This window comes from Pteronotus mesoamericanus, unplaced genomic scaffold, assembly GCF_021234165.1.
Source record: "Pteronotus mesoamericanus isolate MK-2021 breed Mesoamerican mustached bat unplaced genomic scaffold, CSHL_Meso_final contig_116, whole genome shotgun sequence".
Lineage (NCBI taxonomy): Eukaryota > Metazoa > Chordata > Mammalia > Chiroptera > Mormoopidae > Pteronotus > Pteronotus mesoamericanus.
In genome coordinates, this window is record NW_026555027.1 from 9,589,903 (window position 1) to 9,616,108 (window position 26,206).

General features: G+C 62.6%; 1 protein-coding gene across 1 annotated transcript; it reads left to right on the forward strand.

Annotated features, from left to right (window-relative positions):
* The first annotated feature begins 1,179 nt into the window (after positions 1–1,179).
* Positions 1,180–25,798, forward strand: PFKL (phosphofructokinase, liver type). Its single transcript, XM_054576400.1, has 22 exons — positions 1,180–1,307; positions 6,726–6,799; positions 11,586–11,663; positions 13,044–13,233; positions 13,896–14,061; positions 14,546–14,590; positions 14,813–14,921; positions 15,197–15,292; positions 15,881–15,973; positions 17,838–17,963; positions 18,776–18,840; positions 19,320–19,383; positions 20,716–20,862; positions 21,183–21,253; positions 21,755–21,842; positions 22,456–22,608; positions 23,041–23,205; positions 23,604–23,665; positions 23,901–24,012; positions 24,690–24,789; positions 24,875–24,980; positions 25,266–25,798. The coding sequence occupies exons 1-22, from the start codon at positions 1,223–1,225 to the stop codon at positions 25,411–25,413; spliced, it is 2,343 nt and encodes a 780-aa protein (XP_054432375.1). The 5' UTR covers positions 1,180–1,222; the 3' UTR covers positions 25,414–25,798.
* Positions 25,799–26,206: the final 408 nt, after the last annotated feature.

Consider the following 26,206-nt stretch of genomic DNA (forward strand, 5'->3'; position numbering starts at 1 on the left):
GGCGTTGGGGCCGCCTGTCACCTCTGGACCCAATAAGCAGAGACAGAGATTGAATTTTTATGGGCGCTTTATTCAGAAGGCCAGCGATCTGAGAAGACAGCGGGTTATGTACCCTAGAAGACTTACACTTCATTTCAAGCCAGTCTTTTTATAAGGAGGAAAAAGTGTAGGTAAGAAATTTGAAACTCAGGAGAAAGGTTAATCAGATAGAAGCTACAGTCTGGCCATTTCCCTAATATCCTTCCATCTGTTGATGGGTAATTCTTGATCTGTGTTTAAGGTGATTCATTCCTTATCTGTGCCCTGGGAGGGGGATATCTCTCCCTGGAACACAATGGCTCAGATACCATACCTGGGGCACAAAGGTCAAATTGCCTGTGGTCTCCTGGAGTCGGGGTAGGCCGTATCTTCAGGTCCTGAAACGACAGCGTTTTACAGGTGTTCATTGCTAAGCTTATTAATTATTACTTAAAACTAAAATTTTCCAACTTTCGGTTTCTCCCATCTACTGGACCCTCTGATCGTCCAAGGTAGAGGCCACTGCCCTGCTCCAGGTCCCCGCCCTGACACGCTGCCTGGTGTGCAAGACTTTTCCAAGGGCGAAGCAAATATTCAGTGAAGTAGCGAGTAACAAAATGCTGGCCCCATTCTCTAAATCCCACCGGGTATCTTCACCGGGGCCGCCTATCAGCAGCCCCTCAGCTAAAGTGGGAAGGCCAGAGGACTACTTGCTGCTCCTGCAATGAACTTCTAAGAAACAAAGTTAAAGTAGGCCCTGGGCCTAGAATTACAGCTTCTGCGCGTCCCTTTTGCAAAGGTCTGTGTCTATGTGGCCAGCGTCCGGTCTGGCTATGCTAAGGTCAAGCTGTTCCCAAAGCCTCCAAAAGCTCTGCTAGGTTGGGTTAACAACACCTGGGCGCTTATAGATGGGACCTCAGTAAACGGACGCCTTTGTCGAACAGCTTTAGAAACTTAAAGCAGCTGGCCAAGCTCTGCTAAGGTCGCAGGTCCCCACTAGCGGTGATGCTGGGCACCCCGGGACCCTGGGGACAGCTGCGGGCGCTTTCCGAGCGGTGGCGCTGGACCCTTCCTCGGTCGTCCCACAGGCGTGGGCAGCGGTGACCTCACACGGGGGCGGGGCCGGGGCGGGGCGGAGGCGGGGCCGGGGCCGGGCAGAGCGTGCCTCCTGGGCAGAGAGCAAGCTGCCCGACTTGGAGCCACCATGGCCACCGTGGACCTGGAGAAGCTGCGGATGTGCGGGGCCGGCAAGGCCATAGGCGTGCTGACCAGCGGTGGCGACGCGCAAGGTGGGCGGGCAGCGGGGCCTATCGCGGGGCAGCGGGCGGGGGCCGTCCACCTGTCTCCGGGACCCTCTGCACGAGCACCACGGTCGGCCAGGACCTGGGGTCAGCGACGTCCCTGGGCCGCGCGGCGCCTCCCGTCCCCGCCCTGTCCCTAACCCTCCTCCTCGGTTCCCGGACCCTCCCTGACGCGCCCGCTCGCCCGCGTACGTGCGGCACGCCACGGCTTCCGCGCCCCGCCCTCGCGCGCCCGCGGAGGTGTGTCTGCACGGCGGCAGTGGCCCGGTCACTACCCGCGGGGCAGGCGCAGGGCTGGCCGCTGTCACCCCTCCTGCCGACCCGAAGGCTTCCTGCCCCGCTTCCCGGTGGCACGTGTCTGGGGAGCTGTTTCCTGAAGGCCGTGCTGAGGTTCCGGAATTCCACGAGAGCCAGGCTCTTCCTGGTTATGAAACGGAGAGCTCGGGACACTTTGAGTCCCCCAACCATGGCCTCCAGGGCGGCTCTGACGCCTGCACCCCGCCCCCTGCCTTTGCCCTTTATCCTGGCTGGCATACCTACCCAGAACAGCCCCTCAGTCTCTTTTTGAAGCCTGGTGAGGAAGAGGGTACCTTGGGGAACTGCGCTGTCTGTGGCTTGGGAGTTTCCTTTAGCTCAGACCTATTCTCAACGCCTGTGCAGGGAAAGCCCAAGGCGTCCTGCAGTTGGGGCCTGGCAGAGATGAGCAGGTGCCCTGCCTGGGGGCTGGGGGCCATCCCAGCAGTCCCCCACGGGAGCCCTGTCTTGTCCTGACCGCTGTTTTTCAGCTCCTCTGACCTGGTATGGCCAGTTCGGCACCTGTGGTGCTGGGCCATATGGCTACACCCTGAACCCCAGGAGGGACCTTAGGTAGACCAGGAGGGAAGACCGGAAGGGATGGAGCCAGCACCCCCAAGCTGCACCAGCTGGGCTTGGTCTGCCTCCCTCCAGATCAGAGAGTGTGGACACACACCTCCGCTTCCCACCTCAGGCCTGGGCCTCCCCATTCCCCACTCAGAGTTGCAAAGAGTTTTTCACAAGCCAGGGAAGGGCGGGGAGAACCGGCCTCTGTCTGTGTCCCCACCTGCAAGGGGCCTCCTGAAGATGCAGGCCAAACCCTTCGAGCCTGGCCTGGCTGGTGCTCAGTGTGCCCTCCCGCACCTCCACAGCCCCTCATGGCCAGAGCACCTGCTGCCTGTTCCTCTGGACAGCATGGCCAGTGAGCCCGGGCTGGGGGGAGCAGGCTCAGAGGGTAGCCCTGGGGAAGAAGCATCATCCTGCGAGATTAGACTGCGAGAGAGGGCACACCCTGGGAGGGCCGGACCTACGTTGCCAGACAGGCACCAAGAGGCCAGCGAGGCCCCCAACTCCCGTGGCTGGTGCAGGCAGAGCGGTCTCCACCCCGCACTGTTGCCTGCACAGCGGAGACAACAGCACCCAAGGGGGGCTGGGAGGATAATGGCATGCCGAGAGGTCAGGGTGCAAAGCTGGTCTGAGTTGTGGCCCCGGTGCCTCATGCAGAACAGGCGGCGCTTCCTGAGCACAGCTGGAGCGTGGCCATCAGAGCACCTGCTGGCTGACCTTCATGCCTTTCTCTGCAAGTGTCGCCACTGCCCCAGAGCGCTGGCAGCCTCCGCGCCTCTCCTGTGTGCTCGCTGCAACCCGCAGACATGGGAGCTGGCCGTGGTTTCTGGTTGGAACTACGCAGAGGAGAACTGCACAGACTCCCCCAGTTTACGGTGCTGCTGATGCCGCGAGGAAGACTCAGGGCCAGCGGGGACAATGGCAGAACATAGCGTTTTAATTTTGTAACTTCTGGGAAGTCAGTAGGTGCACTCCTACCTGGTTCCCATCCCGGCTTCTGTGATCCAGCTCCAGACGTGGGTGCTCAGGTTGTCTCTGGGTTTCCCGCAGGTCCTTCCAAATAAAGGCTGCCCTCACGGAGACATGATGGTACCGTGGAGGCCCTCCAGAGGCTGCCTTCCTGGGTCTCGCATGTGCCCTCCCCATCTGTCCTCCTTTGTCCTGTGCATGCCCTCCCTGGTCGGTGCTGGCCTCCCGCATGCTACAGTCTGCTTCTGTTGGAACCTGCACACCGGCCCGCCTCACGGTGTGGAGGGCCAGACCCAGGTCCTGGTTGGCCGGCACTGACCATCCCTGTGACCTGAACCAAGCACTTCCCTTGGGCCTCAGTTTCCCGTTTTGTAAACAGGGCTGGGGGAGGGGAGAGGCAAGACAGGCCACCTGGCAGGTTCCTTCTAGTCAGCCTGGAAGTGGTGTCCTCCACCAGCTCGGGGGCCTTATTGACCACAGGAAGTGTCAATAAGCTGAGGGACAGCAGTTGTTCAAGGAAGTCAGAGGACTGTGCAGAAGTAGCTGGAGTCGGGCCCACCCTGCCCCCCATCCCGCCCCACACCACGGCCACTCCCTGTGAGCGGCTTCCTCCTGCCCCCTGAAGAATGGGCAGGACCTGCCTTTTCCTGTAGATCAGCAGGACATTGATGTCCAGTATTTGCAGCTGAGGCTTCAGCTTCCTGACCCCCCATCTCGTATGTCCCAGCCAGGCCCTGTGTCTCCATGTCACCTGTTAATGTAGTTTCCTGCGGAGGCTGGTGTCCTTTCAGGATCACTCTCTTGTACCTTTTGTTTTTCTGGGAGCTGACCGTGGTAAAATCACAAACACATCGACCTCACTCTCTTTGGTGGCATCGCGGCTTCCCGCCAACAGGAAGTCACGGGATGCACCTCCCTGGCTGGTCCTCACCGAGGGTTTGGGCCTCGTGCCCCCTCAGCCGGTACATGCAGCCGCCCTCCTGCCCACTCTCCTGACTGGCCCAGGGTTTATTTTGAGGAAGAAAAGCAGATTAAGAGGCCGTTAAAAATACCTTTTTAAGGCGGCTACTTACAGTGAGTTGCGCTGGGTAACCCATGCGTGCAGGCTACTGTCTCCATGGCATCGCTTCCGTTGTGGGGTGTCCTCCTCCAAAAGGCTGAAAATGTTACTCTACTCCTGGGGTCCCTCGAGCCCACCAAGCTGGCTAGAGAGGTGGCCTTGTTCCCAGGCTGGCCAAGTCAGGGGTGGGTGACCAGAGAGAGGTCTGGATGGGACGGTGGGCCTGGGTCCCTGGCCACCACCCATACACCCCCACCCCCTCTCCTCGCCCTGTTCCCAGCTGCTGGCGTCCCCCCTTGAGCCTGCGGTGCACCCGAAGTGGCCTCACCAGTGAGGGCGGCCGGGGCAGGCAGACACCCTGGAGTGAACCACCCGCTACCATGGGTGGGTGGGGATAGGGGCCACAGCAGGGAGCTTTACTGCTGTCTCGTCTTCCTCAGCGCCCCCCACCCCACCTGTGAAGCAGGGTGGGCCGGCGACCCTGCAGTCCTTGGGCCCCCCAACCACGGGCAGCAACTTTTGAGCTTCCAATCTGGGTCCCTCGGCCAGCCCAGCTGTCTGGTGGGGGAGTGGGTGTTCTCCGGGTCCCTGCCCCCAACATCAGCCTCTGCCACCCTAGTTCCATGCACTGGAGGGACACGGACCATTCATGATTTATTTAGAAATGGGGTTCTCTGGTTACAGCCCTGCGTGGAAGCTGCGAGTGTGGCCCCTGTGCTCCTCCTGCCCCGACGTCTGGGCACCCCATGCCAGAAGCCCTGGGCGCTGGACAATGGGCAGCCAGAGCTGTGGCTGCAGGTGGGGACAGGGTGGCTCACTGCGCCCAAGGAGGGGTTGGGGTGCCCTCAACTGCTGGGCTCTGGCAGGTCCCTACCCTCCCTCCGGGACCTGGGCTTCTCATCTGTAGCCGGGTCAGTGCCAGTGCCTGCTGTCGTGGGAGCCCGGCGCCCTGAGCCTCCGAGGTCCTGCCCGCTGGGTCTTCCTGAGGTGCCGTGCGGCCCTCCATGTGTCGCCTATGTCCTGCTCACTCCCCCGGGCCCTGCCTTCTGGGCTGGAGACCGGCTGAGATGCCTGTAACCAGGGTAAAAGTTGAGAGTCCTCACGTCAGAGTCACCGTGTGGGCCGCGCATGACGCCAGGGAGCCTGGCAGCTCTGGCACCCCTGCAGGACACCCGAGCAGACGGGCACCACCCGCTCCATGCGCTCAGGGACCTGGAAGGCAGGGTTCCGGGGGGGCCCTTGCCCCACTGGCGTTCCTACAGGCCTCCAGGGAAAAGGCTTTCTTTCGAAAGCTCGGGACAGGATGTGCATGTGTGCTCTGGCTCGGGGCCAGGGACAAAGGCCGGGGTGGGGGGGGGGGCGGTGCGGGCAGCAGGGTCCTCGGGGGACACCGAGCGCAGCGCTCCTGTGGTCCGGCCCTGGGCCCAGCGTCACAGGACGGAACCCTGGGTGGTGACTGTGGGTGTCATTCTTTCTTCCTCTCGGAGGGCAGGAGGAATCCTGCTCGCCCCTTTTGTACTGAAACACAGGTGTCCTTGTGGCGTGGACTCTCAGTAAAGACGGTTTTGGTCAGTCCCGCACCAGGGCCGCTGCCCGGGGACCTGGCCTGGCATTCTCCAGACCTGTGGTGGCCGTGGCCCTGGCTGTCGGGCCACCTGGAGGCCTGTGTCTGGGGCAAGGCCCCAAAGCACCCTCAAAACGCAGCTGGGGGGGCCACCATGCGGGGCCATTACGGGTGCTCGGTGTCTGTCAAGGGGTCCCTTACGTGGGCTTCGTTCAGGTTGCATCTTGTCGGGAGGACCCCAGGTGGACACCTTTGTCCTCTGCGGGTCTTGGCACCGGCCTGAGGGAAGGGCCTGAGGCTCCTCCGGGTTCAGAGCTTTCCCCACGTGCTGCCCCCGGCAGCCCCACGAAGGTCCCCGTTTTCCAGGATGCCTATGCTGCAGGGGAGTAGCCAGGCGCAAGGGCCAGGCTTGGGGGACAGGGAAGAGGGTGGCCTGCCCGGCCCTGCCGCTGCCCGGTGCGCCTGCCGGAAGGGGGCTGCGAGCCTGCTCAGCCGCCCCGCCTGAGGCTGCGGGCGCCCTGGCACCCCACGCCCTCGGGGTCGCTGCCCTCTTCTTGTTTCACGGAGCCCACCTGTGGGGGCCTGGAGCAGGGGCTTATGGTCTCAGGGTGGGCACTGTGCCCAGGGTGCTCCCTGAGCTGCCCCCAGGGCCGTGGCCGGGGAGCTCAGTAGAGGCGGCGGGGGCAGCACGGGGCCGGATGAGGCCTGAAGTGACCGGACGTTCGCACACAGCTCGTTGCCACGCTCAGGCTGAATGAAGCCTGATGGGGAGTGTCCGGGTTTAACTCTGGGGCGGCTTATTTCTGACGGTCCGGAGCCGAAGGGACTGGGGTTCACCCTGTGACCTGGGGCTGGACCTCCCACTCCTGGCTTGGCGTCCCCTGGAGAGGCTGGTCTAGGACCCTGACATCTGTGCACCTCCACTGACGGTGTCGCCCTGACTCCCTGGCAGGTATGAACGCCGCCGTCCGGGCTGTGACGCGAATGGGCATCTATGTGGGAGCCAAGGTCTTCCTCATCTATGAGGTAAGGCCGGGCGGGGTCCGGGCCCCACACGGGGTGGGGGGCTGCGTGTGCTCAGCAGGGAGTCGTGGGGGACGCAGGGGGACACCTGCCTTGTCCCACAGTGGTCCCTTGTGGTTCAACTTGAGGCTTAGGCCCAGAGCGAGGGGTGGGTGACGAGGAGGCGGAACGGGGGGGGCCGGGCCCGGCTCTGGGGTGTGGGTGAGGAGCCTTTGCCCCAGCCTGGGTCCTTGTGGGGTGGGCCGTGTCCCTGGGGAGATCGGAGGGCACCAACTGCTGTCCTCCTCGTCTGAGGCCGAGGACCTCAGCCCCCATCTGCCGTCCCCCAGCCCCCCTGCACCCGTACATGCACACACCCTGTGCGAAGCATCCAGGTAACAACAGCAAACAGCCCCCTCTGGACCAAGTGGCAGAGACGTGTTCTCTTTTGTTCTAGCCAAACTGCTGCCCCCTTTGCCTCATCCACTGCCCCCTCCCCCCAAAATCCCTGTGTCACATTTGGGGCTCACAGACAGATGGACACACACACACTGTGGAACCCCTCCATTGTCTTGTGGTTTTCTGGAGGCACTGTGTTATTTTGTTTGCACTTTTTAGGCAAGAAGTAGCAAACCCTGGCCTCCCTGCTCTCCCTGAGCCTCCTTCCTCATCCTGCGGGCTGTCCCTGTCCCTGCCCCTGTCCCCGGCCCCACGCTGGGCCAGGCCACACCCAGCCCTTGGCTGCATGAGTGAATGAGTGGCAGTTTGTGGGCCCCCCTCTCCGCAGGGGTCTGGCCCTCGGATCAGGACTGGGTGGCTGGGACCCTGCACAGCCCCAGGTTGTTTTGGGAGGCAGGCGTCTCAGAGTCTCAGCCGCTGGGCAGGTGCGGCCCACACCCTGATGCTGGTCTAGAGTTTTCTGGGGGACAGGGGAGATTCTCTGGGGAGTGGACTAGGTGTGTGGCCTCCAGGCAGGGAGGGGTGGGTCCAAGGCCTGCCTGAGGTTGTCCACAAGTGACAGGTGTGTCCCTTCACCTCTGTGACCCTCAGTTTCTTCTGCTATTAAGTGAGGATACCTATCCCTTCTTTGTGGGGAAGTTAGGGCACAAAAGCTAAGGCAACATTGTTAGTTAAAACGCTTTTCACAGCCAACACCACAAAAGGCTCAGTGAATGGAAATGGCTTTTATTCACCCAGGAGCCAAAACTGGACTTGTGGGCTCAGCATTGACATAGAAGAGCTGCCAGCAATGTACTTGGCCTGCAGCCAGTTTTGGGGCTGCCTGGGGGCCTGCCCTGGGTGGGGGGAGGGAGGAGAGGTGGGGAGGGTAGAGGTGACGGAAAGTGGGGCGAGTTGTGCAGAGACATTCTAGAAAAGGTTCTAAGGCTAGGAGAGGAGGATTGTGTCCATGAGACTTTTTTAAAAACAGTTTTTTATTTTTCAGTTACGGTTGATGTACAATATTATATTAGTTTCAGGTGTACAATCTAGTGATTAGACAGTTCTGTAACTTATGAAGTGGTCACCCCTATAAAGCTAGTACCCATTTGACAGCATACATAATTATTACAGTGTTACTGTCTGCTGAGTCTGACCCTTGAGGGTGTCGCCTATGGAGGTGGTTGGTTTGTGCTTTGGTGTGGGCTGGACCTGTCTGTTGGGTGCACTGGCTCTGGGGCCTCCCGGGAGGTGCAGACCAAGGTCAGTTGCTGCCTGTGCCCTTCCTGGGGACGTCCTGCCCGAGCTACAAAGTAATCTGCAGATGGCTGCTACTTGTACTAGGCCTGGAGGCTCCTGAGAGAGGCCAGGCTGTGAACCAAGGCCGGCTGCTGCTAGTGCCGGGCCTGGGGCTGTTTCGCAAGAGGAGAGGGGCAAGTCGAGGCCAGGTGCTGCCTGTTTAGGAGATTTTAGGAAGGTCCACAGCATGAACCAAGACAAGCCATTTGTATGGAAAAGACCCAAGAGTTGGGTGGGGTGGGGTCTTGGAATCGCCAGGATGGGGCACACGGTGTTAACCAGGTTGATAGTGATTCAGATATGGTACACACCTGCCCGCTTTGTGGGACTGGGGACACTCAGCAAAGGAACAATGACCTCTGCCAGCTCTTCTCTCTGGGTTAGCCCTCACTCAGACCAGACAGTTGAGTTCCTTCCAGTATGTCCCTGGTGCCTGTCAAGCTCTGCCCCAGCACTTGGAGCTCAGAGGGAGTGAGTCCGAGTCACTCCCTGCATGGGCTCTTTAAGAGGAACGCCTGGGACTCCAGAGCCCTCCATATCACTTAGCCACAGTCCCTGCTGGTTTTCACAGCCAGGAGTTATGGGAACTTCTCTTCCTGGAACTGGATCCCTGGGCTGAGGTGTCCGGTGTGGGGCGGGGCCCCTCCCTCCTCAGGGGGATCTCCGCAGCCGGGATGATATCCCTCCTGATTTTTAACCACCACACATGGGTGAGGGGCTAGTCTTGACGTGGCTTCTTCTATCCTTCGTTCTAGGACTTCTGTTCAGCTAGGTTTCAGGCAGCTCTGAATGAGGGTGGTTCTGCAATTTTGTAATTTTGATGTGGTTGTGGGAGGAGTTGAGGACCGTGTTTCCCTACACTGCCATCTTGACTGCAGGCTGTAATCTGTTCTCTGTATTCTGAATTCAGCAGAAGTGACATTCTAGAACTTACAAGGCTAGGTCAAAAAAAAGTCTAAAGCCTTCTCCCGAGTCTCTCAGAATGGCGGTTTAGGAGGGAGCCAGCTGACACATGAGAACTCCAGCTGCCCCGAGGCTGCCATGCTGTGGGGGAGGCCTGAGCTCACAATACGGAGAGGTCTGCCCGGCTCCCAGCTGTTCAAGCCATCGTAACCCAGGCGCGTGATTACGGAGGCTGAGAAGCCCTGTGATCTGCCGTCCGCAGGTTGCAGACCCAGCAACGCTGGTGGTGTAAGTCCTGTTTCCAGTGCAATCCTGAAGGCCGGAGAGTCCGGAGCACTGAGGTCCAAGGGCAGGAGGAGCTGGGGTCTCAGCTCCAATGGGGCTGTGTCTTGAGACTTCGATACGAGCCGGTGTGCGGGGGCAAGCAGGGGCCAGGCTGGCTCTGCGCTCGGGTTCTGTGCCCGGTCCTGGGTTTTATAGACTGAGGTCCGCCTGTTTGTGTAGTTGGTTGCTCTGGGTAGTGCCTGCTCTGGATGTTCGGGTAATTTTCCTGTTTTTCTGTTCAAGGGTGGTGGTGGCAGGGCTGGCTTGTATCCTTGTGGCCAAATTCCTGACCAAAGAGTGGGGGAGGGAAAGAGGGAAGGAAGAGAAAGACATAGCCTGGCCTAAGCTGTTGAAGGTAGCTTGGTGGTCCCCAGACTGCGGTCTTACACCTTCTGCGGCCCTGAGGACCTTCTTCTAATCCTGGTTCCCGGCAGGATGGGCACCTGCCTGCCATCGTGGGCTCGGCTGTAGCCCTGAGCGGGAGAAACATTCCTCCCTGGGACCTCACTGCAGCCTCTTGTGTGTAGTGCCCCACCTCCACTCCCAGGGATAGGAGTATTTGCCCCTCCCCGCTCCAGGGCCTGCTGCCCAGGGCCGTATAAGCCTGGGTGACAGAACAACAAGGCTGGAATGGCCCAAAGGGAGGAGGCAGGGGAAAGTAGATGCCCCAGAGCCAAGCTGGGCTCCCACCCCAAGCAGGAGCAGTGGCTCATCCATTACTTCACTGGAGGGGCTAGAGGGCTGCCTGGAGGAGGTGACCCTGCTTATCTTAGCTTGATGGTGGCACGTCTTTTCGCCATTTATAAAATGCACCTGTCCTCTCTCCAGACTATATAAAGAACTACTGATAAGAAAGGAGTAGCCACACAATAGAGAAAATGGACAGGACATCTGACCAGGCACTTCTCACAGAGGTGGTCCAGCCGACAAGTGGCCTATGTCATAGACAATCAGCATGTGGTCACCAGGGAAACTCGACACACTACCACCGGCAGGGACCCACATGCAGCGGCTGGGATGAAGACTAGCATGGCCCGGCGCTGTGGGGTGGAGCTCCCAGAAGCCCGGCTGCACGGCTGGCTGGTGAGGAGGGCAACAAAGCTCAGCGGGCGCCTGCCTGTGAGCCGCCGACGGCGCTCGTGCGCCCAGCCCTCAGGAGCCCTCGTGCAGGGGACGTGTGTTCTTCGCAGCCTTATTTCTTCTAACCTCAAACTGGAGGCCTCCCACGTGTCCGCCATTGGGGCGGACCCAATCATGACCGTGGGGCGCGCTCAGCGGTCTGGGGTACAGCAGCCAGTCAGACCCTGCTGTGCACAGCGGCGTGGGGCCTCGCAGATGCCGGGCTGAGGGGCACTCAGACACACACCGCAGACACTGCTGTCATCTCTACATCTAATCAGTCCGGCCCTTAGGAGGCAGGATAGCCCGTTCCTCTCAGAGGGAGGGTCCTGGAAGGGCAGAGGGCGGCGGGGCACTGGGCTGCTGGGTGCTGGGCACGGTGACCTGGGTGCTCGAGAACACTTGCCCAGTGGGCTGCCTGTGAGGGGAGCACGCTGCCCTGTGAGCTACACGGCGTAGAACATCCTTGCCAGCCCTGCAGAGGGGTTCCGGAAGGGCCACCTGGGCGCCCTGGCCTCACCCCCGACAGCCCAGGGCTGTCGGCCCGCCCCGGCTTCATTATCCAAGCCCCTGGGAGGGGGGGCAGGAGCGGCCCAGCGGTCAGGACACATGAGCCTGCTTCCTGCCGGGTGGGGTTTTGGCCAGGTTCCCAGCACCCTGCTTGCCGATGAGGGGGCTGTCTGGCCGCTGCGGGGGCCTGTCTCATGCCTGTGCTCCTTGGTTTCAGGGCTACGAGGGCCTCGTGGAGGGAGGCGAGAACATCAAGCCAGCCAACTGGCTCAGCGTCTCCAACATCATCCAGCTGGTGAGGCCTGCAGCAAGCCCTTTGTGCCTGTGAGCGCGTGTGTGGCACACAGAGGCACACGGACACGCGGGCGCACGGATGCATGGACACGTGCACAGAGGCACACCCTGTCCCCCCGGGGCTCGGTGCCAGGCTGACCGTGCCCCCTGGCAGCCATGGGGCTGTGGAGTTGCAATGGCCCCGGGACATCTCTGCTACAAGAATTTGCCCTCGGTTCCAGCTAAGGGTGCAGGGGAGGGGAGGACACTTTGCAAAAGGCATGGCACAGCATTGGAGTGGCCTCACTGCGCCTCCACCTGGCCCCCCACTGACCAGGGCCAAGGCTGCCCTCCAGCTGACTGAGGGCAGCGGGCAGGCGCCTCGCTGGCCGGGACTCCTCGGAGGGGTGGTTTTTGAACCATGTCCCTGTGGGGAGACCCTCGTTCTCCCACAGGGCTGGGACAGTGGTGCAGGCATGCGTCACCTGTTTATCCCAGGCCACTAGGCAACACCGGCTCATTCAAATGGCCGGTCATCAATCATGAGGCACACATGGGTGGGTGGGAGCAGCGGACAGATGGGCGCAGACCCCGGTGCCCAGCATGCTGGTGCGGGCCTTGTGCGGGCATGGCCAACCCCGAGGGGCTGCCTGCCGCTCCTGCCCAGCCCAGATGGCAGCGACGGGCTGTGCTCTCCTGGCACCTGGGGGACGGAGTGGGTTTGCCACCCTGGCCCTGGTTGGTCCAGCAAACAAGCAGGAGGCGGGACAGCCCCTGGGATGCCCGAGGGGTGCTGTGGGGGACAGAGGAGGGAGGGCTTGGGCTCTGCCTCTAGGGCAATACCACTGGGTGAGCCCAGCCCGGAGCGTCCCAGGAGCAGCATGGCGGTGGGGGGGGGGGCCCTATGTCCTGGTGGGCTGCCTGGAGCACAGCGGGCAGGCAGGTGTGGGCTGAGGGCAGGGTCCCTGGCGGAGCTCGGCTGAAGCTGAGCAGGGAGGTGTCACATGACTGTTGGCCCAAGCTGCCACAAGCGTGTCTCCTCGGGGCTCTGGGTTCTCCCCGTGTTGTTACCTGGCCCGTGTGCATGCATGTGTGCCCTCAAGTGTGTGTGTCCATGCGCACATGCACATCGCGTGGCCCCTTAGTCTTCGGAGCCTGCTCACTTGGTTACCTTGTTTGAACTTCCCAGTCCTGACAGGTGGGTGTTCTCCGCGTTACCTGTCTGCAGAGAAAGGCCCGGGGGTGAGGGACACCTGCCCAGGCTTCTGGAGGAGGCCTTGAGCTACACTCTTTCAGTTCTGTAGGGTCCACCAGTCCCCCCTGCCCAGCACCAGGTCCCTGCAGCGTCCTCGTGGGGCCCTCTGCTGCCCTGTTGGCCAAGGCTCCTGTCTCCTTTGCGCAGGGCGGTACCATCATCGGCAGTGCCCGCTGCAAAGCCTTCACCACGCGGGAGGGGCGCCTGGCAGCGGCCTACAATCTGGTCCATCGCGGCATCACCAACCTGTGCGTCATCGGTGGGGACGGCAGCCTCACCGGAGCCAACATCTTCCGCAGCGAGTGGGGCAGCCTGCTGGAGGAGCTGGTGAAGGAAGGTGGGGCGGGGAGTGGGGTGGGGTGCGGGGTGGGGTGTGCAGAAGCTGGGCAGTGGGCACAGGCAGGACTGGGGGTGGCGGGCGAGAGCAGCGGCCTGGCCCAGCCTGAGGTTGGGACGACCCTGGGCGGCTGCAGAAGCTGTCTGGTAGAGAGCTCAGTGTCTGAGCTGGAGCCCCTGGAACCCCACATCCGGGACCCCCAGGCATGGTGGACAGCAGGTGCAGGCTGGTTCACCCCACGCTGTGTGGATAAGACTTGGCTGTATTTACCTCCTGGGTGTGGGTTACAGACTGTCACAGTTTGCAGACGCGTAATAGTTAATATTCGGTAACACCCAAGACACGTAGTCACAAGGTTGCCAGCTGGAAAACGACCTCTTGAAGTTCAGTCTGTGCCGCTTGTGCGGGGCCTGGAAATGAGGGGCACGGTCCCTCTCTAAGGTCCCTGGAGGTCTCCCGCTTGGGGTGAGGAGTCTATGCTTGGCATTAGGGGCTCAGCAGCCCCCTCCCTGCTTGGGAGTCCCGTGGCAGGACCCGGGTATGGGGAAGCTGGGCCTGGGGACCTTCCCATGCCACACTGCCAGGTGGACGGGCTGGAGGTGGGGCCTCTTGCCCCGTGCTGTGGCCAGTGGGCCTCAGCTGGCCCCCGCTGCTGCTTCCAGGCAAGATCTCAGAGAGCACGGCTCAGACCTACTCACACCTGAACATCGCCGGGCTGGTGGGCTCCATCGACAACGACTTCTGTGGCACCGACATGACCATCGGCACGGACTCGGCCCTGCATCGCATCATGGAGGTCATTGACGCCATCACCACCACTGCCCAGAGGTGAGCAAGGCCCATGGACTGTACTGGCCCCGCCCAGGCTGCAGACGAGCAAGCCTGTCCTCCTGGCGAGGGGCGAAGCCACCACTCTGCAGGGCCAGCAAGGGCCCAGGAATGGTGGTACATCCCGCGGTGGGGGGAACACTGGACTGTTGCTGGCCAGTGATGGCCAGGCCCGGGCAAGGTAAATGGCCTTCAGCTTTAGGAACAGAAAGTGAAAACCGGACCGATCGCTGGTCAGGGACCCAAGGCCCTAGTCTGCTCAGACGCTTGGCTTCCCTGGGAATAAGAAGGGCTGTCTGTCTTGCCCGCTTCTCCTGTGTTCACGGTGTCACCTGGGTACTCCTGAGCAGAGCTGGGCCGTGGGTGGTGTGGCTTGGCTCCTGTGGCCTGAGGGCGGTTGTTTCTGCCAGCCTGTGACGCTGGGCCGTGAGCCCAGCTCACGGAGGCTCAACACTGAGGCCTTCTGTCCTGCTCCTGTCCACAGCCACCAGAGGACCTTCGTGCTGGAGGTGATGGGGCGGCACTGCGGGTAAGGGGCTGCCCTGGTCAGCCAGGGGGGTGCGGGGCTACCGGGAGCGGGAGCCGGGCGAGGTGCCTCTGTGGCACCTGGTCCAGGGCTAGTGCTCCTTTAACGTCGTGGGTGTGGGAGTCCATCTCTGGGGCTGGATGCAGGGAGGACAAAGGTGGCGAGGCCCAGGTGACCCAGGCCTGGGGTCCAGCCCCGAGCAGGTGGCCCTTCCCGCTCCTCTAGGTACCTGGCCCTGGTGTCCGCCCTGGCCTCAGGGGCTGACTGGCTGTTCATCCCCGAGGCGCCCCCCGAGGATGGCTGGGAGAACTTCATGTGTGAGAGGCTTGGCGAGGTGAGTGGGAAGGGTCATCTCACCGGTAACCATTTGCCTTGTCCCTGGCTGGAGGGCCTTCCGCCTCCTTTGCTGCCCCCAAATTCCCAGGCCTGCAGCAAAGCAACCCCTCAGCCCACCTCTCCCTGCTCCCAGGAGGGCCAGGGGGTCCCTGTTGGCCCCTCCTCACGTGGGTTGTGGGCCCTGCAGTGTGGGCCTCAGGAAGGGATGGTGGGTGGTGGCTGTGTTGGGGCAGGTGACCAAGGTCGCTGAGCCCGGGGATGTCTCTGACCCAGACCCGGAGCCGAGGATCCCGGCTCAACATTATCATCATCGCCGAGGGTGCCATTGACCGCAATGGAAAGCCCATCTCCTCGCACTACGTGAAGGACGTGAGTGCAGAGGGGCCCCCAAAGCTGCCTGGGTCGTGTGGGTGGGATGGAGGTGGGGCCTCAGTGGGTTGGGCTCCCTTTATCTTCAGTCCCCAAGCTTTCTTGCTGGGGCACAGGAGGCTTCTGGAGGGTTTCCTCAGTGACAGCCCCGGGCTCTCCAAGAAGTCCTGGCCGCAAAGGCGAAGGTTCCCCCCATGCCTGGTGGGAGCTCTCCATCCACTGGCTCTCGGTCTTCATTCAGAACATGTTCTCCGCAGAGCCAGGCCTGCCTGGGACTCTACATCCACACACTTAGTCGGAAACACATACACAAACATAGCCTCTGCACATGGAGATATGTGCACACACTCACAAGGAAACACATCCATGGAATGCACACCCATGCACACAGAAACACACCCGCACACCTACACGCTGTGGGCATGACCCTGGGCCAGCTCCATGGGGACCCCGGGGCGCTGACACCCTGGGATCCCCGAGGCCTGGCAGGAGAGGGGTGGGGGCCTGGGAGTGGGTCCTGTGGGGTGGTGGGGACAGCGGGAGTGGGCAGCGGACCTAAGAACCCCCTTGCTCTCTCCCGGTGAACAGCTGGTGGTGCAGAGGCTGGGCTTTGACACACGTGTAACTGTGCTGGGCCACGTGCAGAGAGGCGGGACCCCCTCCGCTTTCGACCGAATCCTGGTAGGTGGGGTGGGGCCCTGGTCCCCAGTGCGTGTGTGTGGCTAGGTGTGCATGTGTGTGTGGTGTGTGAGCATCTCTTCATTGTGTCTGTGCTCGCGTGTGAGGCCGAGCTAGGGCTCCTCCGTTACGCTGCGGGGCTGGGACGCACAGACCTGGGACCTGTGCCTCCTGGCCTAGCCCCGTCCCTGCCCCGTGAGCCAGCAGCTCCCAACCCTCCTGGCGGCGGCTGTGACAGGTGCCTGGGAAGGGAGGGCAGGGTGCGCAGCGGCAGGGCCTGTGGCTCGGCTCTCCTGCAGTCCGATGCTTGGTGGTTCTGAGTCCGGCCCGCGGCCGAGGCCACCACAGTTCTTATCCCTGGGGGGGTCAGGTGCTGGGGAGGGGGTGTGTCGGATTCTGGCCCGTGTGTGCCATTGTCGTCTTGATGATTGCTGGGTCCCACCTCGTCCTCTGTGAAGTGGGACCCGTGTTGCATACAAATGGAGATAGGGTCTCAGGCCAGGGAGGGCCCCATGGGTGGTAAAGGGTCTGCATGTGAGGGCCAGTCACCCTGGGTAGGGGCTGGAGACTGCCTGGGCCACTGTGCTGGCGTGAGGCCAGATGACCTGCTCGGACCCTCAGCGAGCTGGAGGTGCCCTGCTGCACCGAGCCTTTCCCAGGAGGCAGTGCATGGTGTCCTCAGTCCCACACAGAGCGGCGGGACCCTGGCCTCATGGAGGGGCCTTGCCGACCCGGACAGGCACCTCTGCACCCTGTGTGAAGCCTTGGGTGGCTCAGGGCAGCCTCCTGAGGGGCCTGGGGCATCAGGGCCAGGCACCGACCCTCTAGCAGGCCTGGGCAGCTGAGATGTGCCAGGGTGGGCCTGGGGCCTCTGTGGCTTGCAGGAGAGCAGGCTGGCCTGCCGTTTCCTGGGCGCTGGTGGGACACGTAACGAGATACCTGCGTTGGAGCAATGGAGTACATTGCTCACAGACATAGCGGCAGCATTTTGTGCTGGTCCCCTGAACCCTGTTCCCACAGGGCGGCACTGGCTTACGCAGTGTGTCAGGTTATGGGACACTGAGCTCCAGGAGCCCCAGGCTTCCCTAAGGAGCCAGCAGCACGGCCCTCCTGAGGGGAAGGGAACTTTCTTCTATAGTTGTTACTGAAACAGATCTGACCAGTTGGTGACTCGCTCCCAGAGGGGCAGGAAGCAACGGAGACCTGGGGCGTTGTCTGCGTGTGCCACAGGAGCAGGGGCCCCGCCTGCCACACCTCGCAGAGCAGAGCTCAGTGACTGCGGGCCTTCCTTCCTCGCACACCCGTCCCCGTCGACTGTGCCAGGACCTGCATTTGTGATTTGTCCCCAGGGAGGGCCGTTCCTAAACGTTTCAGCTGGCCCAGCCCGCCAGCCCACGCTCCCCATTTGCACACACACCAGCAAAGCCCTGACATACGGGAGCCCTAATCGAGAACCCTTGTCACGGCGGAAAGAACCCTGGGGACCTGGTTCCAATCCTTGCCCTTCCCATTGGGCTGAGTGACCATGGGCAAGTCACGTCACTGCGGGCCTCGGGTGCGGGGCCACACCGGCTTAGTAGAGCTGTGCGAGACCCCATGAAGTGGGGCTGGATGGGCTGTTGTGAATGGTAGACATATTAAGTCACTGTTTCTGTCGCCATCTGTTCTAGAAGCTTCATCCAGTATGGGTGCGGGGAGCTCTGAAAGTTGGGGGTTTTCACATGGCGTGGGTGCTGGCTCGGTGTGGCTCCCAGAGCAGAGAACGGCCCAGCAAGCGCGCGTGTGCGCGCATGTGCCTGTGTCCGCATGCGTGTGTGTGTGCGCCCCCTGAGGGGTGGCACCTGAGCCCTGCCCCCCTACCGCTCAGAGCAGCAAGATGGGCATGGAGGCGGTGATGGCGCTGATGGAGGCCACGCCCGACACGCCGGCCTGCGTGGTCAGCCTGTCGGGCAACCAGTCCGTGCGGCTGCCCCTCATGGAGTGCGTGCAGGTGGTGAGTAGGCGGCCTGGCCTCCGAGGGAGGTGCCCTGGGGACCTCGGTGGCTCTCCCCTGCCCCCAGCACCGCCTGTCCTTTCAGGCTCCTCTGGTGCTCCCGGCAGGGGTCCCCTCTCCCCCTTGTCCCCTCGTGTGTTACGTTCCCCTGCCCCCTCCCCCTAAGCTGGCCTCAGGGTATCAGCAGCCTGCAGTCCTGGGGAGGGGAGTGAGCATGGCCCCAATGTGGGTGAGCCCTGAGAGAGGTGGGAGCTAAGCTGAGGTCCCTTAGCTTCCCAGAGCCAGTAGCCACGGATTTACCTTGTAAGTTAGGCAGTCGTGGGGGTCATGTAGGGCAAAGATGGGAGGGAAGAGGAGGAGTGGGTGGCCGGAGCCACGGGGTAAGTTCTGGCAGGTGTGGGGGACATTTGGTGTGGCCAGAGCGGGGACCACCGGAAGCGGGAGTGGGAAGTGAGAGCAGAGAGGTTGAGAGGCTGGGCATGGGGGTGCTGACCCTGGCTCTACAGGTTTGGGGGACCCTGCAGCCGAGGGAGGGTGAGTGGGTGGGGGTGGTGTGGGTCTGAGGGCCAGATGGGCCTCAGAGTCCTTTCCCAAGGCCCTGGTGGGGCCCCATGGCACTGAGAGGGAGTCAAGTGGCTGGGAAGGGCCCATTGGCCAGGCCAGGCGGGGCCCATGCAGCCTCAGCCAGCTTTCCTGATTGCTGGCCTTGGCAGTGACTGCTGCTGGGCAGGTCTGCAACAGGCCCACCGAGTCAGGTGGCTGCTGTGCACGCTCCAGGCCTCCTCCAGCCTGCGCTTTTGCTTTTCTTTAAGACAAAGGATGTGCAGAAGGCCATGGATGAGAAGCGGTTCGATGAGGCCATCCAGCTCCGTGGCAGGTGAGGGCCTGTGGCAGGAGGTCCACGGCAGGCTCCTGGCAGCTTGCACACGTCTGTACCCCTGCACAGAGGACACGCATAGCGGTAGGGGTGGCCTCTGAGTTTCTCCTGAGACCCTACCTTCCACGTGTGTGTGGCTGAGCAGCCTGCCGTTAGGAACAGGGCCTCAGGGGTCCCCATGGAGGGAGGCAGGCGAGCTGTGGGGCGGCGGGTGGACAGCGGCTGCCCACCGCGGATGGGCTGGATTCAGGTACTGGCTTAGCTGAGGGCGTGTTGGGATTGCACGTTGTGTGGGGTCTTCCACCACCTAGTGATGGCACCTGGCCCCGGTTTGGGGCAAGAAAAGAGGAGGGGGCTCCTTTGCGGCCGAGCAAGGGGCCAGGCGCTGTGCTTCCTCGTTTGACTGTGGGCTATGGCCGTGGGTTGGGGAGTGGACTGTGGGCGTGGGCTGCACCATGCATGACTGACTTCCGTTCCAGGAGCTTTGAGAACAACTGGAACATTTACAAGCTGCTTGCGCACCAGAAGATCTCCAAAGAGAAGGTGAGGTGGTGTACATGGCAGAGCCTGTGGGGCCAGGGGCTGCCCAGGGGGCTGCCTGCTGCTGCCCACCCAGGAAGCAGGGTGCTCTACCTGGCCTAGGTGGGCTGGGACCCTCCCTCCTGTGTGGGGTCGGAGCTGTGAGCTGGGAGGGTCAGGCTCAGCCTCTGCTGGACCGGCAGGTGTCCAACAGCCAGTGTGCAGCCTGGCGATTATCTTGGCCGGTCGCTTATCAGGCAGTCCTAAGAAATTAAGTCAGGCCCATAGATTTAGCTCAGGGGAGAAGGCATCCTGCGTGTAAGAGCTGTTCCAAGACAGCCAGACACCAGGGGAAATGGCCTCTCTTCAAGGGAAGTGTGAGAGTGGGCCTTGTTTCCGAAGTCCTGGGGGACAAGGAAAGGGCCCCGTTAAGACACTGTTGGATGCTGGGGCCCTGGAACTGCCCCTGGAACCACTGTCATGGGGGTGGCCGACACAGGGAGTGGAAGCCACCTCATGGCAGAAGCTGCGGGGTTGGTAAATGCTTGTTGTGGCCATTGTCACTAATGTCACCATTTTGAGGAGACTCTGCAGTGTGTCTCTAGCCTGGGGGCACCTTCCGTGGTCCATCTCTCTAGCCCCCTTTTATCCCAGGAGCTAATGAGGGCCCAGCAGCAGCCTCTGCACCCCCCGCCCCGACCTGCCGTGCTGCCTGCAGGCCCCTTCGGAGGGGGCAGCAGGGCGCGTTACCAGGGCCCGCTGCCTGGTGAAGCCTCCGGCCACCTGTGGCCACAGAGCACTTGGCGTGAGGCCAGGTTCTAAGGCCGGACAGATGTGAAACAACCTGTTAGGAATTCCTTACACTGATCCCAGGTGGAGGTGATACTATTTTGGTTTTACCAAGTTAAATTAACCCAAGTAGTATCATTTGCTTGTTCGTACTTAATGTGGCTACTAAAACACTCACAACTGCGGCGGCCCCCTTCCTCTCCCGGTGCTTCCGTCCCGCGGACCAAGGCCTTGGGGGTCCTGGATGCTGACCCCCGCGTGCAGGGTGATTGCTGAGGCTGCTGGGCAGGCGTGGACTCTGGCCTGAGCCCCGCTGTGGCCACCGCGGGGGGTGCGAGGCCCTTAGGGACCACATCCTGCGGCCAGGCCCCTGCTGCTTATGAGCGCGGCCTGCACTGCAGCCTGTTTGCTCTTCCCCAGGAGCTTGTGGCATCCCGAGGACAGATGCTTGTCACTCCCAGGGCAGTCAGGCTGGCGCGACAGCCTGCCTCTCACTGACTTCTGTCCTGTCAGGGGTCTCTCCCCACCCCCGTGCTCATGCTCTCGTCTTTGTCCCCTTCTCTGAAGACCCAGTTCTCCCTGGCCATCCTGAACGTGGGCGCCCCGGCGGCGGGCATGAACGCGGCCGTGCGTTCAGCGGTGCGTTCCGGCATTTCCCAGGGCCACAAGGTGTACGTGGTGCACGACGGCTTTGAAGGCCTGGCCAAGGGTCAGGTAGGTGAGAGGTGGCGGGGCCTGCTGGTCGTTGGCTGATTTATTACCTGCCTACCCACCCACGACCCAGCTTGCTCACACACAAACCAGGAAAAGGAACCACCCAGGGGAAACGCAGTGAACAGCCAGGTCCATGAAGAAAGCAGATCAGAGGGTGAGGGAGGGGGGTTGGTTCCCGGGGTGGAGCTGCCCAGCCCAGGCACCAGAGACTGTGCTGTTCCCCTGTGGACATGCTCTCCCTGAGCACAGGTTCATCATCTGGGGAGGAATTGGCCAGCACCTCTGGCCTGTCCCTCTGAAGCTGTGCCTCCCTCCTGCAGGTACAAGAAGTGGGCTGGCATGATGTGGCTGGCTGGCTGGGGCGCGGAGGCTCCATGCTGGGGACCAAGAGGTGAGCGGCTGGCAGCTGGGAGATCCAGAGCGCAGGCTGGGTTGGGGGTGGGGGGTGCAAGGGGAAACCCATCCTGGGCTCTGGGCTAGGTCCCCCTTCTGGCTGGTGACCTGCCAGAGTGGGGTACGGGCCCTCCTGCCAGGGGCTTCCTTGCTGCGGGCTCTCCTGGGATCGCCTGCGTTGGGGAGGGCTGCTAGGCTGCCCCATGGCCTGCAGGGAGCTCACAACGGGCTCCAGGGGTGAGGGGCTCCTCCATCACCTGGCAAGTGCCTGGCAAGGCCACTGAGGGGGTGCCAGGCTGCCCCCTCAGTGACGGCCCCACTCGGCTCAGGCACTGAGCCCTTGCTTCCGCCTCTGCCCGGGAGTTGGAGCCTGTACTTCCTGCATTCCGGTGCAGGTCGGAGGCAGGTCAGGGGCAGGGCAGGTGCAGCGTGTGTGCGTCCTTCCAGCCTGGCGGTCTGTGCAGAGGCCACGTGTTCATCTCACTGTCTCCCACTGCAGGACGCTGCCCAAAAGCTACATGGAGAAAATCGTGGAAAACATACGCACGTACAACATCCACGCCTTGCTGGTCATTGGAGGCTTCGAGGTGAGGCCACCACAGGGGATCAAGCCTGGGGAGGGGACCTGATGTATCTCCCTCTGTCTGGGCTGCTGAGGTGGCCCTTCCAGAAACCCTATGTGCAGGGAGGTTATCGCCACGGTCCAAGGAAAGTGGTGTTGGGCTTTGGGAGGTTTTCCCTTCTCCCGAGGCTTCACAGCCGGGATTAAAGCCGGCGGTCTGGGTGCTGGGGGGAGGCGGGGGCCGCAGGGGCAGGGCCAGCTCTGGCCTGAGGCCAGGGAGCAGTGCCCAGCCTGGCCCCTGAGGTGGGGGCGGGGCACTCTGGGGCAGGGCACTCTAGGGCAGGGGTCCGGAGCAGCCTCACTCCTGCCTGTGTGCTGGCTCCGGTGCTGGCAGCCCAAGCGACCTAGTGATGGGCAGACGTCCTTGCTCTTCCCCGAGGAGCCAGGACCCCCTGCCTACTGCAGGCAGTGGATCGGGGTCAACAGAGGGCCTGCAGGCCTCCTTCCTGTCCTCCCTGGACCCCACTTTCCTTGGCCAAAGGAGCCGCAGGGCCCCTGGGCGGGTCCCGTCCGCCACCCCTGTAGCCCCCCGCGCCGCCCCGCCTCTCTGGCCCTGAGCCCCCGCGCCCACCCCGCAGGCCTACGAGGGGGTGCTGCAGCTGGTGGAGGCCCGCGGCTGCTATGAGGAGCTGTGCATCGTCATGTGCGTCATCCCAGCCACCATCAGCAACAATGTGCCGGGCACGGACTTCAGCCTGGGCTGCGACACCGCCGTCAACGCTGCCATGGAGGTGGGGCCTCGTGGTTCAGACACCCATTACCTCCCTGTTTTAGTTCCCTTTTCTCAATTCAGAGTGAGGAGTGTTATTACCTGTCACTGGCACATCGTCGTTAGCATCTGAAGAACCCGTGTCACCCACGCCCTTGATTACCTTGACCAGCGCTGGCAGCAGGGCCCTCCCTGTGCATCGATGGGGGAGACCCTCGTAGTGATGTCCTTGGCCTGAACCCAGTAGATACCAGCGACACCCCCGTTGTCCCCCAGGGGCAGAGTCACCCTGGCTGAGGGCAGCTGTACGTGGCCTGTGGAGAGCTCATGGTGAGGGCCATCAGCACACGGCCTCCCAGTGACCCTCAGTCAGCGTCGGAGAGAAACCGGGTCCCTGCGGCATAGAGGGTTCCTGTGGCCCACCAGGGGGACCCTGACCACCCTGTCCCCCCAGAGCTGTGACCGCATCAAGCAGTCGGCCTCAGGGACCAAGCGCCGGGTGTTCATTGTGGAGACTATGGGGGGCTACTGCGGCTACCTGGCCACCGTGACCGGCATTGCTGTGGGGGCTGACGCCGCCTACATCTTTGAGGACCCGTTTAACATCCAGGACTTGAAGGTGAGCGAGCTGGGCCCTCCGCCTTCTCCTGCTGCGGGGTGGAGTCGGCCCCTCCTAAGACACACACAGGAGCCAGCCTGGCACGGGGTGGCGCCCAGCCATGGAGCCACGGCCCCCTGCCTGCGAGGGGACCTGGCCATGGGCCCTGCGCCCCTTTTCTCCTGTAGCCACACCCAGTGTCCACACTGCAGCTTCTGTGGCCTCGTGGCCCAGCTGGTATCCCGCAACGCCCTCCTGCCACCTGCAGACCCACATGCCCCCCCTCACCCCTGGGTCACATTGGCTCTACCTGTTGGTTGGTCTGGAATAGTCCTTCCCAGGCAGCCTGCCTTCTGGCTGCGGTGGGGCAGTGCAGGCTGCTGCCCCGACCCTGGCTCACTGGTCCCTGGCTCCTATAGGCCAACGTGGAGCACATGACGGAGAAGATGAAGACAGAGATCCAGAGGGGCCTGGTGCTGCGGTGAGGCTGCGGGCAGGCCCGGGCCCGGGCGGGAGGAGGGTCTGCCCAAGCTATGGCAGGGGCTTCCAGACCCTGGGCTGTGGGTCGGAAGAAGGTGGGCGGTGGGGGGCACTTGGGGAGGGATGGGAGGGGTCAGCATTCCCCTGAGGCCTGTGTCCTGGCCCAGCAGACTCAGCATCGGGGAGGCCTGAGCAGGCTCCTGTGTAAAACTTGGGTCCTCTCGTCCTCTTCCCAGAAATGAAAAGTGCCATGAACACTACACCACAGAGTTTCTGTACAACCTCTACTCCTCCGAAGGGAAGGGCATTTTTGACTGCAGGACCAATGTCCTGGGCCACCTACAGCAGGTATGGCGTTAGGGGCATGGGTCCCTCACCCCGTGCCTTCATCTGCAACTGGGCCAAATGGTCCAGAAGGACACAGCAGGATGAGGGCCTTCTATATGCACAGCTTTGTGGGGTCCTGGGTGTAGGTCACTGCCTGCTTCTCCCTCCTGGCCCGGAACAAAGTGCTTATCACCCCATCACTTCGGTGGGGACATCATGCTCCATCTGCTGAGGGCTTGCCGCCGGCCAGGAGGGGGTGGGGCCAGACCCCTGGGGTCACCTGTACCTGCCACATCCGCTCTCTGTCTCAGCCTCCTAGTTACCGTACAAGGAGCTAGAGCGGTGGGGTTTCCCAGCCCAGTGTTAGGACTGTGTGCACCCCAAGGGCTCCCCTCCCTGGGGGCGTTCCTTGCTCACTGTGATGGGACCTGCCTGCCAGACACCTGGGCCCATGGGGACTGCCCCACCCAGTGCCTAGTCAGCTTCCTGCCTGGCCCCTGGTAGTGGCTTTTAGGGCAGATTTGAGGTGGAAGGGTCAGGGGTGCTGCAGGCAGAAGGGACGGGGTGTCAGAAACTGCCTGCAGAGCTCACCTGAGGCCACAGCAGGGCCAAATTTTGGGACTTGTGGGGACAGGGCCTGCCTTGGCCAAGTCTCCTCTCTGCAGGCTGGATAATAGCTTCACCCACTGTGTCTCCAGGGCGGGGCTCCAACCCCATTTGACCGGAACTACGGGACCAAGCTGGGGGTGAAGGCCTTGCTCTGGATGTCCGAGAAGCTTCGGGCTGTCTACCGCAATGGTACGTCGGGGTGGTGGCTTGTCCTGCCCTTGCCTTCTGCCCCCGGCTGTGGGGGCGGGGCCACAGCACGTGCCTGTGTCCACAGGGCGGGTGTTTGCCAACGCCCCTGACTCGGCCTGTGTGATCGGCCTTCAGAAGAAGTCAGTGGCCTTCAGCCCTGTCACTGAGCTCAAAAAGGACACCGACTTCGAGTGAGTGCCTCCCGAGTGAGGGCGGATGGCTGGGCCCAGACCTCCCCGGGCGAGCGCGCTGGGGCACGGGAGGGGCGCGGTGGGTCAGCTGGACTGCAGGTCTCGGTGCACGCTCCCCGCTCCGTTCCTGGCGAGGGTACTGAGTCCGTCCTGGGTGCATGCCCACCCAGGGTGCATGACCACCACCGGGGGCCACTCCTGTCAGGGGGTGCGTCCGGTCCAGGGCTCAGGGGAGGAAGTTGCGGCTGAGGGAGTGCCCTGACCCCTGACCCCGCCCTGCACCAGGCACCGCATGCCCCGGGAGCAGTGGTGGCTAAACCTGAGGCTGATGCTGAAGATGCTGGCGCACTACCGCATCAGCATGGCTGACTACGTGTCTGGAGAGCTGGAGCATGTCACCCGCCGCACCCTGAGCATGGACAAGGGCTTCTGAGGCTGCCTGCCACCCTCCTGGCCACCTGGCCCTTCCCTGCCGGGCTGCTGCCGCCTGGAGCCTGCAGGCAGGCGGGCGGGCAGTGGGTAGGCTGCGGCCCTCTTTCAGCCCTGCCCTGGGGGGCTCACGGCCCTGCCTCCAGGACCCTGGCCACCCACCTTCTAGCCCTGGGGGACATGGGGCCTCCGAGTCTGGACACCACTGCCCCTCCTCAGCCCCTTGCATGGCCCTGAGTCACTCCCCATGCCGGCCCTTCGCCCTCACCAGCCCTTGGGGTCCAGTGCCCGAGTCTTCGTGCCAAGGGAGGTGTGTCCCTGGGGGCCTTGCTGCGCACTGGACAATGTGGTTGGGCAGAGCTTGCCATCTTTTGTAGGAATAAAAGCAGCCCAAGAGAGGAGTGCCAGCGGTCTGTGGAGAGCAGAGCCCACGGGACTCTGTAGGGAGGCCGGGCTGCTGGTGGTTGGCAGAGGGGGTGGCTCTGGGGTTGTGCTCTGGCTCCGGGTCCGGGGCTCCATGACATATGCCCTCTGGGGCCACACTCTCCTCCCATGACCTGAGGCTCTGCTGGCCCTGTCCTGAGCCCTTCCAGACTGTCCGGAGGGGGGACTAGAAAGCCCTCAGCCTTGTCGTGAGAGGGGACCTGCACCCTCCCGCCCTGTTCTGACAGTGGACAGGCCTGGCCTCCGCCAGGCTGAGGGTTTCTCAGCCTGGATCCAGGCTCCAAGCCTGATCTTGAATGGCCCCCCAGACTCAGCCTGGGCTGGGGTCTCTCAAGCCGGGACGGGAGGCTGAT

Coding starts and splice junctions, on each gene's coding strand:
- PFKL (XM_054576400.1), top strand. CDS start 1,223: ATGGCCACCGTGGACCTGGAGAAGCTGCGGATGTGCGGGGCCGGCAAG. Junction 11,664..13,043: donor TCTCCAACATCATCCAGCTG/GTGAGGCCTGCA, acceptor TCCTTTGCGCAG/GGCGGTACCATCATCGGCAG. Junction 21,843..22,455: donor TGGTCATTGGAGGCTTCGAG/GTGAGGCCACCA, acceptor CCCACCCCGCAG/GCCTACGAGGGGGTGCTGCA.